This window comes from Pavona decussata, unplaced genomic scaffold (genome assembly GCF_977016875.1).
Source record: "Pavona decussata unplaced genomic scaffold, jaPavDecu1.1 SCAFFOLD_127, whole genome shotgun sequence".
Taxonomy (NCBI): domain Eukaryota; kingdom Metazoa; phylum Cnidaria; class Anthozoa; order Scleractinia; family Agariciidae; genus Pavona; species Pavona decussata.
In genome coordinates this window covers 1422218-1439518 of record NW_028145541.1, presented here as the reverse complement: position 1 = coordinate 1439518, position 17301 = coordinate 1422218, and the positions used below count along the sequence as shown (strand labels likewise).

Sequence of the window (17301 nt, the reverse complement as noted above, 5' to 3'; positions counted from 1 at the left end):
AGGGGCGATGGGTCCCATCGGTGTCCCCTTTGTGAAAAGAATGACCTCGCTCTTGCTGGGGTGAGGTGTCAACCGGTTGTTTAGGCACCAGTTGTAAAACTCTCGTAAGGCCTTATTTAGTTTCGCAATCGCCAAATCAGCTGTTTCACCGATGCAAAATACGGTAGTGTCATCCGCGTACATGTAGACGGATCCGGTAGGTACCGAAGAAGGTAAATCGTTCGTAAATAACACGAACAGCGTTGGTCCTAGGACTGATCCTTGTGGGATCTCCATACGCACGGGTAACAGTTCCGACTTTACACCGTTTAGTACAGTGAATTGTTGTCTGCCACTGAGGTAATTGCGTATTAGGTCAAGGAGAGAGCCAGTAACTCCAAAATCACGGTTCAGTTTCGTCAACAGAATATCATGAGGCACACTATCAAACGCTTTTTTGAAATCGACAAAGGCTGCTGCGACTGCCTTTCCAGAATCGAGAGCTCTTCTCCACGTCTCTGTCAGGTGGATCAGCAAGAGTTCTGTTGAATGCCCAGCGCGATATGCCCACTGCTTATCCGACGCAAGGTTGTTACTCTTGAAGATGTGTTGTACAAGGTTGTCATTGATTTCAGACTCCATAATCTTGCCTGGGACACTGAGGAGGGAGATCGGACGGTAGTTTCCCATGTCCGTCTCGTCGTCCTTTTTAAAGATCGGTGCAAGTCTAGCTGTTTTCCACGACGAAAAAATTACCCCGCGTTCTATGCTATATCGAAAAAGAGTGACCAGAGCAGGAACGACTGCAGCTCCTGCGAGTTTTAAAAGTTTTGGCGGAATATTATCGGGACCGGTTGACTTATTTGTTTTGAGCATTTCGACTTTTTTGCGAACTGTTCCCTGAGATACTGTAATTTTTTCAAGGGAATGCGGTATGGCTCTCGGGTTATGCATTGCTTCCTCTGATTCCTGGCCCTCGGTAACTGGAGGCGGTGGTGGAAGCTCGTCAGCTAACCTCTCTCCTATCGTGGAAAAATGTGAGTTCATCAAAGCAGCTTTCTCTTCGTCAGACTGCGCGAGAGTCCCGTCTTCTCTTTTCAAGGGACCTATGCTTTTTCGAAGAGTAGGATTGGTTGCTTTATTTAGCAACTTCCAATACGCGGTCGTAAGCAAAGGTCAAGAACATTATTGTATGGTGTAGAGATATCGATAAAAGCTGATTTTTGTGAGTAATCTTTTGGTAAAGAAAGAAAGAATCAAGATGTCAGGAAACAAAGTAGATACTAAACAAAGATTTTCTGCAATAAATGAAAATTTTGTTGAAGGATTTGTTTAAGGTGCTGTTGAAGTAAATTTAGTTTCACTTCTGCGCAAGCTGTGCCATGCTGTATGAAAAACAACAAAAAATCAATAAAATGGTGTTGGGCAAAAGTTGTGCAGAGTCTTGCTTTAGAAGATGAAAAATACTATAATATGCTTTGCTATTAACTGTCCCACAATTCCTCCCTGGCAGAGGTTTCTCTCACGCTTCCGATAATCATGAACAGAACCACACGCCAACACTCCACGCGCGCTGAAGGAGTTCCCGCGAGGCAGGCGACTTTCGCGCGCGTTCGTGAATCCATGTCATCCCTGATGGACAAGAGGAACAGCTAATATGTTTTCTATTGTTCCTCCGAAGTTTAATAATATAACTTGAGGTCCCCTTTTATATAAAATTCGCTTCGCTTGTTTGTTTATGTTCACGTTTGTATTTTTAACGGAAATAGCATTTCTGAATTCTCTCGCTAAATTTGAGGAGATAAGAATAAGAAGAATCCGTAGAAATTCAAACCACTCAGTAAATAACCAAGCTTTTCACTTGAATTCTGATTTTAATTTGCACCGGGAAACGGGAAGCGAAAAGTAATTCAATAACGCCGGAAGTAAGTTGAAGGGATGCGGGATTTTTAACGCTGGATATGGTATAAAAATATTTGGTTAAATTAAGCTAGGAATCTAAAGGCTCGGGAGCGGGAGGCTGATTAGGACGAAAATTAAAGACGAATGTTGTTTGTAGAACGTACAACCGCCTTCACTCACCAAGGAGAAGAACAGAGGCCTGTAAAATAGGGTGACAGTGGAAAGCGGCGTTCGAGAAATCTTGTATTAGACCCAGAAACTCTGACAGCTTATTAAGGGAGGGAAACTGGGCGAAGATATCATCCGAATAAACAACATTTTGTATCCGGAATGCGCGCAAATATTGAAATATTTGTCGAGAAGCACATCACCCGACCATATGAACTTAACTCACACCATGCAAAAGGAATGGAATGTAGATTCGGAATGGCGGTATGAAGGGATGTTAACCCGTGGTAAGCGAGATTCGAAAATTCATTTTGGTTACTTCAACAAATCAGACGGCAATTAAATTCAAGTTGATGTACCAATCGGGCAAAATTTACATATATGTGTATCTATCTGTTGACAAAATCACAGCAGCGATTCAACGCATCCCTTCATAAAATGATAAGATCTTGATTTCCTAAAATCGTGAAAACCATAGGCTGTTTCTCAGACCAAACTGAAGCTGACAACAGAAGACTGACCCAGATTAGCGCAACTTTTAACAAACATAGCGATAACCAGTTAGCAATGAAGGTTCCGAAGAATTCAATTAATGAGATAGCGTGACCTTTACTAACAATGAACACAACGAGTGTGACAGTCTTTTACGTAACGCTTTCTATTTTTATCGTAATGCATATCACGAAAAATAACTTGTAAGCCCAACTTCCGCTGATTTCAAAAACTATGAGTCATACACAGAAAATACTGACTCAGTTCTTGTAGACTTTCTGGGTATTCTCAACAATCACTCTGACTTCTGACTGGGTCGTCAAATGGCTTTTCAGCTAAGCATCATCGCTGTTTTTACCGCGCTGTTGTACTTTTCAACCTGTGGATCCCAAACAACAAAGCCCTCCAAACATGGCGAGATCTACCGCGCTAAAAGTGAGATCGACTCGCTGATTTTCAAGTTGACTCTGGATTTGAACACTTTCAACGAAAAGAAAAATCTTGCCGCAACAATGCAGAAAGACGCCAACAAATTGGCTCGAATTGCCAAAGAAGAAATCGCCTTGTTGAAACCAGTACAGCGCCTTCTCGAAAAACTTGCCAAAGGAAACACTTCGCATGGATATCCGAGCTGTATGGCCGGACAAGGAGGGAAAATACAAGTACGAATTGAGGTGACAGGATCCTCTCTGCCTAAACTCTACACTATAGCTGTACCAGGTATAAAATTTTGGGATGTTTTTTAGCAGTATTATGTAAGGAAATATTCTTTAATCAGCTGAAAATCTGTTACAAAAAAATTGCAAGGAACAACGTCTAAAAAGGCGACGGTACTTTCTTTGGTACTGCTTACCTGCTGTACAACGTGGTTCTAACTTTTGACACTATGGATAAAAAATACTTGTCTGTGGTGCTGTTTATTATGCTGTACAAGGTGGTTTTGACTTTTGAGTCTGTGGATGAAATCCTGAAGTATTAGCTCTTAGCTACGCTTCTTTTTCTCGTTTCCTTTTGTTTCTCCAGCTTCCTAACCATCCTCTCCTGAGAATTTCTTAAAGCAGCTGAAGTGTCATAAGTCCCTGTGACATTTGTTACACTGATTGACACGAATTATGTTTTCCTCAGTTAATCACCGAGAACTGATAGATCGTGGATTAACACGTGACAATGGTGACGACTTCCAAGTCTATTACCATGACAACGGACAGCGCCCCGTTCAAGTTGACCGCGTCATTAGGGGCCTGGGAACAACGTCTTCCATTGTCCAGTTCAGACTGCAGGCTCCTATCTCAGCCAACACTGTTGATGATTCCTCTTATTCCTTAGTGTTTGGTGCTGCGGTCAGCGGCAGTGCCATGGATAATCCTGACAAAGTGTTCGCCTTCTATGACGATTTCTCGAGCTCAACATTAAAAAAAGAATGGGTGAAAAACTGGGGAAAATGGAGCGTACAAAACGGACGATTGCTGGGGAATACGATGCAGACCAAAGATCTGAGCAAAGATTTCGTTGAGGTTGGACTATATATTCGCTCAGGTTTTCAGTGGAAAGATGTCGAAGTAGAGCTTGACTTGATGGAGACTGGCAAAACAGGAAGCTCGACCGGACCAAATACAAAGGAAAGCTACCCACAGCCTTTACATTAAACAAGTGGTTTCACTTCAAGTATCGAGTGCTGGGAGCCAGATTCTGGCAGTGGGCGAACGGCAAACTTGTACACGACAATGTACAAGTGGGCAAGGAGTGGAAAATAGCTGCAGGCACTCTAGGGCTGGGATGTCACAGGTCCCCGCACAACTGCAAAACACTTTATGACAACATCAAGGTAACATTCCTGGTTGCCACTGCCCCAAAGATCACCCTGGGAAAGATTCAACATTTGATTCCTACCCAAAGTTCTCTCCTGGGTGAAAAGAAGCTTCCTGCTGACTCGTGTAAGCAGATCCATGATGCAAGTCTCGCCAACAATAAACCACGCGCCAAGAATGGCGTTTATTGGATCAAGACAGACCTCCAAGGAAGCTCAGCAGTGCAAACTTACTGCGACATGAAAAATGGTGGCTAGACTCTCGTGGGCAAAATCAGCGGAAGAGTGGGCAACATTTACAACAAATGGCTGGTGTCTAACCACAACACTGCAGCACTGAAAACTCCAAAGATCACAAAACACAAACAGTTTGCCTGCATTGACGCGCGCAGTTTGGCAGTACAGGAGGCGTCCATGGTTCTGCTGTCCAGCGGTGAGAGAGTGGATGGTTTGGGGAGCAAGTGGATCATGTGGCGGTTGCCTGGTGACAGAGAAAAAGCCTCGTTTTGGAAACATTCTGCTGGACCATCAGCTGTGAAGGCGGCTGTACAGACACCCGTTATGGTGTATGCTTGGAATGGAAAGAAAAAGGTCAGACGATTTCACTTGATTTTCCAGATTATTTAAACTTCCGTTTTTCTCTGTTTCAAAACTGCTATTCTTTAAGTTAAAATATTTCATGACTATATTTACATGTAATTCCTTGGGGTTTACAATGTATTCCCTTGAATAATGACACGTTTTCCATATCGAAACGTCGTACAAAATTCTGGTACAGACGGGGAATAAAGCTCTTTTTCCGGAACCTTTATTGCAGCTGTTTTTGGATATCGGAGTGCTTATTTCGGAAAAATTGTAAAAAAAAAAAAAGAAAAAAAGTAGAAAAACAAAGATCAAACGGGTTTTTGATACATTGTGCATTCTAGATTTACTTTTATGAGTACGGCTACATCATAAAAAGAGAAGCATATCCTATAGACAACAGACTTCAATAAGTATAAAGTACTGGCGCGTAGATTTTAATTTGCATGGAATACAATGATTGGGCTCAAACGTGAACCACCAAACACATATAACCTCACCAGGAAAGATTTCCTTGACACATTTCTCTCCTATTTTTCATACAGATTTGTTACCAGAACAAATTCGGGATAATGCCTCTTGCTGGACATGGAGGATCATATCCTTATGCCTCATACAACACAGCTAGTAACACAAAAACAAACGACTACTGTATGGCTGTGGGGGTCACGACTAAAGGCTCCACTGCGCATGGCTGGTCACAGAATGCCAATGGTTACGACAGTGCAAGCAGCGATTCTGATTGGCCGAACAGATCATACTCGCACCAGTCCCCCCATTTGACGGTCTGGCTCAAGTAGCATTTTTTGTTTGCTTCGCTTTTGTTTGCTTTTGCGGGTTTATAGTAAGTTGGTGAAGGTCTTTTAAGACCTAATTAATTAAAATTCCTTTAGAGAACAATCGAACATGTTAGTTCATTAGATTTTGTTGAAGAAAAGAACGTTTGCAACAGACGTTTTTCACTTAAAAATTACTTGATCAAGGATGACAAATTATTTTACGAAAGCCATTATTTTCTGATTCTTAAGTAAGAAGGTTATTATTGTATGGTGTAAAGATATTGAGAAAAGCTGATTTTGTGATCTTTTGGTAAAAAAACAGAGAAAAATAAAACATTCTCAAATTAAACAGTTTTTCCTGGTTAGGACGGATCAAGATCTTAGGAAACAAAGTAGATACTAAACAAAGACTTTTATGGGATAAATGAAAATTTTGTTGCAGGATTTTCTTAAGGTGTTGCTGAAGTAAATTTAGTGTCGTTTCTGCGCAAGCTGTGCTACGCTGTATGAAAAACAAAAAAAAAATCAATAAAATGCTGTTGGGCAAAAATTATGCAGTCTTGCTTTACAAAACGAAAAGCACTATCAAATGCTTTCCTTTTAACTCTCCCACAATTTCTCCCTGTCAAAGGTTTTTTTACACGCTTCAGGTGTTCATGAACAAAACCACAAGCCAACACTCCACGCGCGCTAGGCAAGTTCTCGCGAAGAGGAGACTTTCGCGCGCGTTCGTGAATCCATGTCATTCCTGATTGACAAGAGAAACAGCGAATATGTTTTCTATTGTTCCTACGAAGTTAAATAACATGACTTGAGGTCCCCTGTTATATAAAATTTGTTTCGCTTGTTTGTTTATGAGCACGTTTGTATTTTGAAAGGAAATAACTTATAAAGGAGCAATTCTCTCGCTAAATCTTAGGCGATGGGGGACCTTCAGAAAAACTTAGAAGAATCCGTAGAAATTCCATCCACTTACCATAATAGGCTTTTCACTTCAATTTTGATTTCAATTTGCACCAGAAAATGCAAACAGAAAAGTAATTCAATAACGCCGAAAGTAAGTTGGAGGGATGCGGAATTTTTAACGCTGGATATGGTATAAAAATATTTGTTTAACAAAGCTAGGAATCTAAAGGCTCGGGATGGCGGATTAGGACGAAAAATTAAAGATGAATGTTGTTTATCGAATGTACAGCCGCCTTCACTCACCAAGGAGAAGAACAGGCGCCTGTAAATAGGGTAAGAGTTAAAAGCAGCGCTCGAGAAACCTTTTATTAGACCCAGAAACTCTGACAGCTTATTAAGGGTGGGAAACTGGGCGAAAATATCATCGGAAAAAACAACATTTTAGAGCCGGAATGCGGGCAAATATTGTAATCTTTGACGAGAAGCACATCAGCCGAACATATGAAGTTAAGTCACACCATGAAAAGGGAATCGAATGTAGATTCGGAATGGCGGTATGGAGGGATATTAAACTGTGGTAAACGAGATTCGAAAATTCATTTTGGTTTCTTCAACAAATCAGACGGCAATTAAATTCAAGTTTTGATGTACCAATCGGGCAAAATTTACATATATGTATCGTATCTGTTGACAAAATGTCATTGCAGCGATTCAACACACCCCTTCATAAAATGTTAAGATTTTGATTTCCTAAAACCGTGAAAACCATTGGCTAGATCTCAAACCAAACTGAGGCTGACAACAGAAGACTGACCCAGATTAACGCAACTTTTAACAAACATAGCGATAAATTGTTAGCAATGAAGGTTCCGTAGAATTCAATTAATGAGATAGCGTGACCTTTACTAACACTAAACACAACGAGTGTGACAGTCTTTTACGTAACGCTTTCTATTTTTATCGTAATGCATTTCACGAAAAATAACTTGTAAGCCCAACTTCCGCTGATTTTAAAAATTATGAGTCATACCCAGAAAATAATAAGTCAGTCCTTGTAGACTTTTTGAGTATTCTCAACAATCTCAATCATTTCTGACTTCAAACTGCACCGTCAAATGGCTTTTCAGCCAAGCAGCATCGCTGTTTTTATCGCGCTGTTGTACTTTTCAACCTGTGGATCCCAACCAACAAAGCCCTCCAAACATGGCGAGATCTACCGCGCTAAAAGTGAGATCGACTCGCTGATTTTCAAGTTGACACTGGATTTGAACACCTTCAACGAAAAGAAAAATCTTGCCGCAACAATGCAGAAAGACGCCAACAAATTGGCTCGAATTGCCGAAGAAGAAATCGCCTTGTTGAAACCAGTTCAGCGCCTTCTGGAAAAACTTGCAAAAGGAAACACTTCGCATGGATATCCGAGCTGTATGGCGGAACGGAGAGGGAAAATACAAGTACGAATTGAGGCGACTGGATCCTCTCTGCCTAAACACTACACTATAGCTGTACTAGGTATGAAATTTTAGGGTGTTTTTTAGCAGTATTATGTAAGGAAATATTGTTTACATTTTTGACGGCTAAACATGGAATCAGCTGAAAATCTGTTAAAAGAAATTGCAAGGAACAACATCCAAAAAGGTGAGGGTACTTTCTTTGGTACTGCTTACTTGCTGTACAACGTGGTTCTAACTTTTGATTCTGTGGATAAAATACTTGTCTGTGGTACTGTTTATTATGCTGTACAAGGTGGTTCTACCTTTTGAGTCTGCGTATGAAATCCTAAAGTGCGACCATCCAAATGAAAGCTACTGAGTAGTACTTTCCTGCGGACTTGTTTTTTAGATAAGATAACTTTATTATATCACATCTAACAGAAAACGCAGCGCCAGATTAATTTAAAAGTAAGCATAAAAGCGTTATTATAAAAACTAAGATACATCAAAATAATAAATATTGTACAAGGTGATTCTAACCTTTGACTCTGTGCATGCAAGCCTTAACTGTGACCATTCAAATACTAGCTCTAAGTGTTCTTTTCCTCGTTTTGTTTCATTTCGTTTCTTCGCCAGAGACTCTCGCTCCCTAGCCGTCCTCTCCTAAGAATTTCTTAAAGCAGTTAAGGTGTCACAAGTCCCTGTGACACTTTTCAGATATTTGTTACACTGATTGACATGAATTTTATTTTCCTCAGTTAATCACCGAGAACTGATAGATCGTGGATTAACACGTGACAATGGTGACGACTTGCAAGTCTATTACCATGACAACGGACAGCGCCCCGTTCAAGTTGACCGCGTCATAAGCGGTCTGGGAACAAAGTCTGCCACTGTCCAGTTCAGACTGCAGGCTCCTATCTCAGCCAACACTGTTGATGATTCCTCTTATTCCTTAGTGTTTGGTGCTGCGGTCAGCGGCAGCGCCATGGACAATCCTGACAAAGTGTTCGCCTTCTATGACGATTTCTCGAGCTCAACATTGAAAAAAGAATGGGTAAAAAACTGGGGAAAATGGAGCGTGCAAAGCGGCCGATTGCTGGGAAGCACAATGCAGACTAAAGATCTGAGCAAAGATAACGTTGAGATTGGATTGTATCTTCAGTCAGGTTTTCGGTGGAAAGATGTCGAAGTAGAGCTTGACTTGATGGAGACTGGCAAAACAAGTAGCTCGCCTGGACCATTTCTACGCGTCAGCAATGTGAATCCCAGCAAAACCACGGGATGGTGGTTTCAATACTACCCACCTTCCGCCAAATCTGTCGGCATGAGACCAAAACTTAATAATAAAGAAGGCAGTTTTCCGAACCAAGGAAAGTTACCAACGCCCTTCAAATTAAACACATGGTTTCATTTCAGATATCAAGTGGTGGGCGATAGATTCTCGCAGTGGGCCAATGGGAAAGTTGTACAGGATAATGTAAAGGTGAGCAAGGAATGGAAAATAGCTGCAGGCACCCTAGGGCTGGGATGTCACAAGTCTCCACACAACTGCAAAACACTTTATGACAACATCAAGGTGACATTCCTGGTTGCCACTGCCCCAAAGATCACCCTGGGAAGGATTCAACATTTTATTCCTACCCAAAGTTCTCTCCTGGGTGAAAAGAAGCTTCCTGCTGACTCGTGTAAGCAGATCCATGATGCAAGTCTCGCCAACAACAAACCACGCGCCAAGAATGGCGTTTATTGGATCAAGACAGATCTCCAAGGAAGCTCAGCAGTGCAGACTTACTGCGACATGAAAAATGGTGGCTGGACACTCGTGGGCAAAATCAGTGGAAGAGTGGGCAACATTTACAACAAATGGCTGGTGTCTAACCACAACACTGCAGCGCTGAAGACTCCAAAGATCACAAAACACAAACAGTTTGCCTGTATTGACGCACGCAGTTTGGCAGTAGAGGAGGCGTCCATGGTTCTGCTGTCCAGCGGGGAGAGAGTGGATGGTTTGGGGAGCAAGTGGGTGATGTGGCGGTTGTCTGGTGACAGAGAAAAAGCCTCGTTTTGGAAACATTCTGTTGGACCATCAGCTGTGAAGGCGGCTGTACAGACACCTGTTATGGTGTATACTTGGAAAGGAAACAAACAGGTCAGACGATTTTCACTTGATTTTTCAGCGCATTTTAGCTCATGTTTTTCTCCGTTTCAAAAATATCTTTATGGTAAATGTGTTATAACTGTTGCCATGTAATTCGTCTGGGTTTTGTGATGTATTTCCCTTGAATCATGACACGTTTTCCATATCTAAATGTCGCGCGGAAGTTTGAGTTAGACGGGAAATAACTCTTTTTTTTTTTTCGGAACCTTTATTGGAGTTGTGTTCTACACCGTGGTGCTGATTTCGAAAAAGTGTTGTGTGAAACACAATGATTGGGCTTAGCAAACGTGAACCACCAAACAAATGCCCAACAAAACACATACAACCTCAATGGGGAAAGATTTCTTTGACACATTTCTCTGGTCTTTTTCATACAGATTTGCTACCAGAACAAGTTTGGGATACTGCCTAACGGTGCACATGGAGGATCATATCCGTATACGTCATACAACATTGCTGGTAGTATCTCCGCAAACGGGGGCTGTATGGCTGTGGGGGTTATGACGAAAGGCTCCACTGCGCATGGCTGGTCACAGAATGGCAATGGTTACGACAGTCCAAGGAGCGATTCTGATTGGCCAAACAGATCATACTCGCACCACTCCCCGCACTTGACGGTCTGGCTCAAGTAGCATTTTTCTTTTTGCTTCGCTTTGCTTTGCGGGTTTATAGTAAGTTGGTGAAGGTGTTAATTCCTTGGGAAAAGAAACGGACATTTTAGTTCATTAGGTTTTGTTGTAGAAGTAAAAGAACGTTTGCAACTGACGTTTTGCACTTAAACAATAGGCCATTTTACAGTTGTGTGCTAAGTGACCTGGCATTGGATTGGAAGTGAGGCTGGGGGTGACCTTGTTTTGATACAAACCTCACTGCTTTTCACATGCAGATCATGCTGTTCTTATGCTAACTAGTTTCATTTACATATGAAAAGCAGTGAGGTCTGTATCAAAACAGGGTCAACCCAAGCCTCGCTTCCAATCCAATGCCAGGTCACTCAGCACACAACTGTAAAATGGCCTATTGATCAACTATGACAAATTATTTTTAGAAAAGCCATTTCTAAAGCAAAGGTCAAGAACATTATTGTATGGTGTAAAGATATCGAGAAAAGCTGATTTTTGTGAGTGAACTTTTGGTAAAGAAACAGAATTAAGATCTCAGGAAACAAGGTAGATACTAAACAAAAATTTTATAGCCTAAAAGAAAATTTTGTTGCAGGATTTTTTTAAGGCGATGCTGAAGTAAATTTAGTTTCCTTTCTGCGAAGGCTGTGCTATGCTGTATGAAAAACGAAAAAAAAAAAAATCAATAAAATGGTGTTGGGTAAAAATTGTGCAGAGTCTTGCTTCAGAAAACGAAAAGTACTATCATATGCTTTGCTATTAACAGTCCCACAAGAGGAGGTTTCGGTGTTCATGAACAGAACCACAAGCCAACACTCTACACGCGCTAGGCAAGTTCCCGCGAGGAAGAAGACTTTCGCGCGCGTTCGTGAATCCATATCATCCCTGATGGACAAGAGGAACAGCTAATATGTTTGCTATTGTTCCTACGAAGTTTAATAACATGACTTGAGGTCCCCTTTCATATAAGATTCATTTGGCTTGTTTGTTTATGTTCACGTTTGTATTTTGAAAGGAAATAACTTATAAAGGAGCAATTTTCTTTCTAAATGTTAGGAGAAGGGCACCTTCAGAAAAAATTAAAAGAATCCACTGAAATTCCAACCACTTAGCATAACAAGAAAGCTTTTCACTTGAATTCTGATTTCAATCTGCACAAGAAAATGCGAAAACGCCGGAAGTAAGTTGGAGGGATGCGAGATTTTTAACGCTGGATATGGTATAAAAATATTTGGTTAAATTAAGCTAGGAATCTAAAGGCTCGGTACGGTGGATTAGGACGAAAATTAAAGATGAATGTTGTTTATAGAATGTACAGCCACCTTCACTCACCAAGGAAACGAAGAGACGCCTGCAAATAGGGTGACAGTCGAAAGCAGCGTTCGAGAAACCTTTTATTATACCCAGAAACTCTGACAGCTTCTTGAGGGTAGGATACTGGACGAAAATATCATCAGAACAAACAACATTTTGCCGCCGGAATGCGGCCAAATATTGAAATCTTTGACGAGAAGGATATCAGCCGAACATATGAAGTTAACTCATACCATGCAAAGGGAATGGAATGTAGATTCGGAATGGCGGTATGGAGGGATATTAAACCGTGGTAAGCGAGATTCGAAAATTCATTTTGGTTTCTTCAACAAATCAGACGGCAATTAAATTCAAGTTTTGATGTACCAATCGGGCAAAATTTACATATATGTGTATCGTATCTGTTGACAAAATGACATTGCAGCGATTCAACGCATCCCTTCATAAAATGTTAAGATCTTCATTTCCTAAAACCGTGAAAACCATAGGCTGTTTCTAAGACGAAACTGAAGCTGACAAAAGAAGACTGACCAAGATTAACGCAACTTTTAACAAACATGGCGATAAACTTTTAGTAATGAAGGTTCTGTAGAATTCAAATAGTGAGATAGCGTGACCTTTGTTAACAAAGAACACAACGAGCGTGACAGTCTTTCTTTTGCGTAACGCTTTCTATTTTTATAGAAATGCATTTCACGAAAAATAACTTGTAAGCCTCACTTCCGCTGATTTCAAAAATTATGAGTCATACACAGAAAATACTAAGTCAGTCCTTGTAGACTTTCTGAGTATTCTCAACAATCTCAATCATTTCTGACTTCTGACTGCGGCGTTAAATGGCTTTTCAGCTAAGCAGCATCGCTGTTTTTATCGCGCTGGTGTGCTTTTCAACCTGTGGATCCCAACCAACAAAGCCCTCCAAACATGGCGAGATCTACCGCGCTAAAAGTGAGATCGACTCGCTGATTTTCAAGTTGACTCTGGAACTGAAAACCTTCAACGAAAAGAAAAATCTTGCCGCAACAATGCAGAAAGACGCCAACAAATTGGCTCGAATCGCTGAAGAAGAAATCGCCTTGTTGAAACCAGTTCAGCGCCTTCTCGAAAAACTTGCAAAAGGAAACACTTCGCATGGATATCCGAGCTGTATGGCGGAACGGACAGGGAAAATACAAGTACGAATTGAGGCGACAGGATCCTCTCTGCCTAAACACTACACTATAGCTGTACCAGGTATGAAATTTTGAGATGTTTTTTAGTAGTATTATGTAAGGAAATATTCTTTTAATTTTCGACGGCTAAACATGGAATCAGCTGAAAATCTGTTAAAAGAAATTGCAAGGAACAACATCTAAAAAGGCGACGGTACTTTCTTTGGTACTGCTTACTTGCTGTTCAACGTGATTCTATCTTTTGACTCTGTGGATAAAATACTTGTCTGTGGTACTGTTTATTATGCTGTACAAGGTGGTTCTACGTTTTGGGTCCGCGTATAAAATCCTTAAGTGTGACCATTCAAATGAAAGCTATTGAGGAGTACTTTCCTGCGGACCTTTTTTTTTTTTTTGGATAAGATAACTTTATTACATCAAATTAAAGATATCTCTAATGAAAAACACAAGTTCAAAATTATTTAAAAGTAAGCATGAAAGCGTTATTTTAAAAAAACTAAGATACACCAAAATAACAAATGCTGTACAAGGTGATTCTAACTTTTGACTCTGTGCATGGAAGCCTCAAGTGTGTCCATTCAAATACTAGCTCTAAGGCTTCTTTTTCTCCTTTTATTGCGTTTCGTTTCTTCGTCAGATTCTGGCTCCCTAGCCATCTTCTCCTGAGGATTTCTTAAAGCAGTTGAGGTGTCACAAGTCCCTATGACACTTTTCAGATATTTGTTACACTGATTGACATGAATTTTATTTTCCTCAGTTAATCACCGAAAACTGATTGATCGTGGATTAACACGTGACAATGGTGACGACTTGCATGTCTATTACCATGACAACGGACAACGCCCCATTCAGGTTGACCGCGTCATTAGCGGCCTGGGAACAAAGTCTGCCACTGCCCAGTTCAGACTGCAGGCTCCTATATCAGCCAACACTGCAGCGGCAGTGCCATGGATAATCCTGATAAAGTGTACGCCTTCTATGACGATTTCTCGAGCTCAACACTGAAAAAAGAATGGGTGAAAACCTGGGGAAAATGGAGCGTGCAAAACGGACGATTGCTGGGGAATACGATGCAGAGTAAAGATCTGAACAGAGATAACGTTGAGATCGGATTGTATCTTCAGTCAGGTTTTCAGTGGAAAGACGTCGAGGTAGAGCTTGACTTGATGGAAACTGGCAAAAGAGAAAGCTCGCCTGGACCATTTCTACGCGTCACCAATGTGAATCCCAGCAAAACCACGGGATGGTGGTTTCAATACCACCCACCTTCTGCCAAATCTGTCGGCATGAGACCACATGCTAATAATAAAGATGGAGGTTGGCCATACAAAGGACAATTACCAACCCCCTTCAAATTAAATACCTGGTTTCATTTCAGGTATCGAGTGGTGGGCGACAGATTCTGGCAGTGGGCCAATGGGAAAGTTGTACAGGATAATGTACGGGTGAACAAGGAGTGGAAAATAACTACAGGCACTTTAGGACTAGGATGTCACAAGTCTCCAAACAACTGCAAAACACTTTATGACAACATTGAGGTAACATTCCTGGTTGCCACTGCCCCAAAGATCGCCCTGGGAAAGATTCAACATGTCATTCCAACCCAAAGTTCTCTCCTGGGTGAAAAGAAGCTTCCTGCTGACTCGTGTAAGCAGATCCATGATGCAAGTCTCGCCAACAACAAACCGCGCGCCAAGAATGGCGTTTATTGGATCAAGACAGATCTCCAAGGAAGCTCAGCAGTGAAGACCTACTGCGACATGAAAAATGGTGGCTGGAGTCTCGTGGGCAAAATCAGTGGAAGAGTGGGCAACATTTACAAGACATGGCTGGTTTCTAACCACAACACTGCAGCGCTTAAGACTCCAAAGATCACAAAACACAAACAGTTTGCCTGCATTGACGCACGCAGTTTGGCAGTAGAGGAGGCGTCCATGGTTCTGCTGTCCAGCGGTGAGAGAGTGGATCGTTTGGGGAGCAAGTGGGTGATGTGGCGGTTGCCTGGTGACAAAGAAAAAGCCTCGTTTTGGAAACATTCTGCTGGATCATCAGCTGTGAAGGCGGCTGTACAGACACCTGTTATGGTGTATGCTTGGAATGGAAACAAAAAGGTCAGATGATTTCACTTGATTTTCCAGCGTATTTTAGCTCATGTTTTTCCTTGTTTCTAAACTGCTAATCTTTAAGTTAAAATGTTTCATAACTGTTGACATGAAATTCCTCGGGGTTTTGAGATGTTTTTTTCTTTGAATGATGATACGTTTTCCATATCTTAATGTGGTGCAAAATTATGAGTCAGAAGGAAAGAAAGCGCTTTTGTCGGAACCTTTATTGCAGTTGTTTTCAATAGCCGAGTGCTTATTTCCAAAAAATAAATGCAAACAAACAAACAAACAAACAAAAAGGATAAAAGAGGTTTTTTTACACGTTGTGCCTTCTAGATTCACTTCTATGAGTACTACTAGTTTTTTACGCGTATCCGTCAGCTACAAATAAAAAGCAAATATGGCTGGTATTGAGACTAGATCTTAAATTGTAAAGGACATTTTGTGGATATGCGTGAAACACGATGGTTGGGCTAAAAAAACGTGAACCACCAAACAAATGCCGAAACAAACACAATGGGGAAAGATTTCTTTGACGATTTCTCTCATCTTTATAACACAGATTTGCAACCAGAACAAGTTCGGGATAATGCCTCTTGCAGGACATGGAGGATCATATCCTTATGCCTCATACAACACAGCTGGTAACACAAAAACAAACGACTACTGTATGTCTGTTGGGGTCATGGCTAAAGGCTCCACTGCGCATGGCTGGTCACAGGCTGGCGATGGTTACGACAGTCCAAGCAGCGATTCTGATTGGCCAAACAGATCAAACTCGCACCAGTCCCCGCACTTGACGGTCTGGCTCAAGTAGCATTTTTTGTTTTGCTTCGCTTTGCTTTGCTTTGCGGGTTGATAGTAAGTTGGTGAAGGTCTTAATTCCGTTAGAAAACAAACGGACATTTTAGTTGATTAGGTTTTGCTGTAGAAGTAAAGAAACGTTTGTCACTGACACAATTGATCAAATTATTTTTAGAAAAGCCATTATCTCCTGATTCTTTAGCAAACGTGAAGAAAAGCTGATTTTTGTGATCTTTTGGTAAAGAAACAGAGAATCAAGATCGCGAGAAACAAAGAAGGTACTAAACGAAGATTTTATGGGATAAATGAAAATTTTGTTGCAGGATTTTTTTTAAGGTGCTGTTGAAGTAAATTTAGTTTCGTTTCTGCGCAAGCTCTGCTATGCTGTATGAAAAACAAAAAAAAATCAATAAAATGGTGTTGGGTAAAATTTGTACAAAGTCTTGCTTTAGAAAACGAAAAGTATTATCATATGCTTTGCTATTAACAGTCCCACAATTCCTCCCCGGCAGAGGTTTCATTCACGCTTCCGGTATTCCCACAAGCCAACACTCCACGCTCGCTAAGCGAGTTCCCGCGAGAAAGGAGACTTTCGCGCGCGTTCGTGAATCCATATCATCCCTGATGGACAAGAGGAATAGCAAATATGTTTTCTATTGTTCCTACAAAGTTAAAATAACATGACTTGAGGTCCCGTTTTATATAAAATTCGTTCCGCTTCTTTGTTTATGTTCACGTTTGAATTTCGAAAAGAAATAAATTATAAAGGAGCATTTCTCTCGCTAATTTTAGGTGATGGGGACCTTTAGAAGAAATTAGAAGAATCCGTAGAAGTTCCAACTACTTAGCATAAAAACCAAGCTTTTCACTTGAATTCTGATTTCAATCTGCACAAGAAAATGCGAAGAGAAAAGTAATTTAATAACGCCGGAAGTAAGTTGGAGGGATGCGGGATTTTTAAAGTGGGATATGGTATAAAAATATTTCGTTAAATTAAGCTAGGAATGTAAAAGCTCGGGATGGCGGATTGGGACGAAAATCAAAGATAAATGTTGTTTATAGAATAAACAGCCA

The 17301-nt window shown here is 41.0% G+C and overlaps 5 protein-coding genes and 2 pseudogenes across 16 annotated transcripts in view; 5 read left to right on the top strand and 2 right to left on the bottom strand.

The window, feature by feature from the left end:
* LOC146469103 (uncharacterized) overlaps nt 1-17301 on the bottom strand; it is a 202370-nt gene that overhangs the window by 18864 nt on the left and 166205 nt on the right. The gene's annotated exons all lie outside the window — the stretch shown is intronic.
* The window catches only part of LOC146469117 (uncharacterized), a 102058-nt gene that overhangs the window by 3750 nt on the left and 81007 nt on the right, over nt 1-17301 (top strand). The window lies entirely within an intron of this gene.
* The window catches only part of LOC146469124 (uncharacterized), a 65428-nt gene that overhangs the window by 18864 nt on the left and 29263 nt on the right, over nt 1-17301 (bottom strand). The window lies entirely within an intron of this gene.
* Nucleotides 1-17301, top strand: part of LOC146469125 (uncharacterized) — a 41168-nt gene that overhangs the window by 8325 nt on the left and 15542 nt on the right. The window lies entirely within an intron of this gene.
* LOC146469130 (uncharacterized) lies at nt 3162-6253 on the top strand (annotated as a pseudogene). The gene is made up of 3 exons (XR_014867309.1): nt 3162-3261; nt 3667-4939; nt 5476-6253. The product of XR_014867309.1 is annotated as an uncharacterized LOC146469130 (transcript).
* LOC146469129 (uncharacterized) lies at nt 7876-10987 on the top strand. The gene is made up of 3 exons (XM_085123827.1): nt 7876-8127; nt 8807-10200; nt 10587-10987. The coding sequence occupies exons 1-3, from the start codon at nt 7920-7922 to the stop codon at nt 10839-10841; spliced, it is 1857 nt and encodes a 618-aa protein (XP_084979953.1). The 5' UTR covers nt 7876-7919; the 3' UTR covers nt 10842-10987.
* LOC146469128 (uncharacterized) lies at nt 12983-16646 on the top strand (annotated as a pseudogene). The gene is made up of 3 exons (XR_014867289.1): nt 12983-13379; nt 14076-15429; nt 15986-16646. The product of XR_014867289.1 is annotated as an uncharacterized LOC146469128 (transcript).

What these genes read in the sequence shown, in the direction of transcription:
- LOC146469129 (XM_085123827.1), top strand. Translation starts at nt 7,920, where the DNA reads ATGCAGAAAGACGCCAACAAATTGGCTCGAATTGCCGAAGAAGAAATC. An exon ending in CTACACTATAGCTGTACTAG is followed by an intron (nt 8,128 to 8,806) that starts GTATGAAATTTT and finishes TATTTTCCTCAG; the next exon opens with TTAATCACCGAGAACTGATA. An exon ending in CTTGGAAAGGAAACAAACAG is followed by an intron (nt 10,201 to 10,586) that starts GTCAGACGATTT and finishes TTTTTCATACAG; the next exon opens with ATTTGCTACCAGAACAAGTT.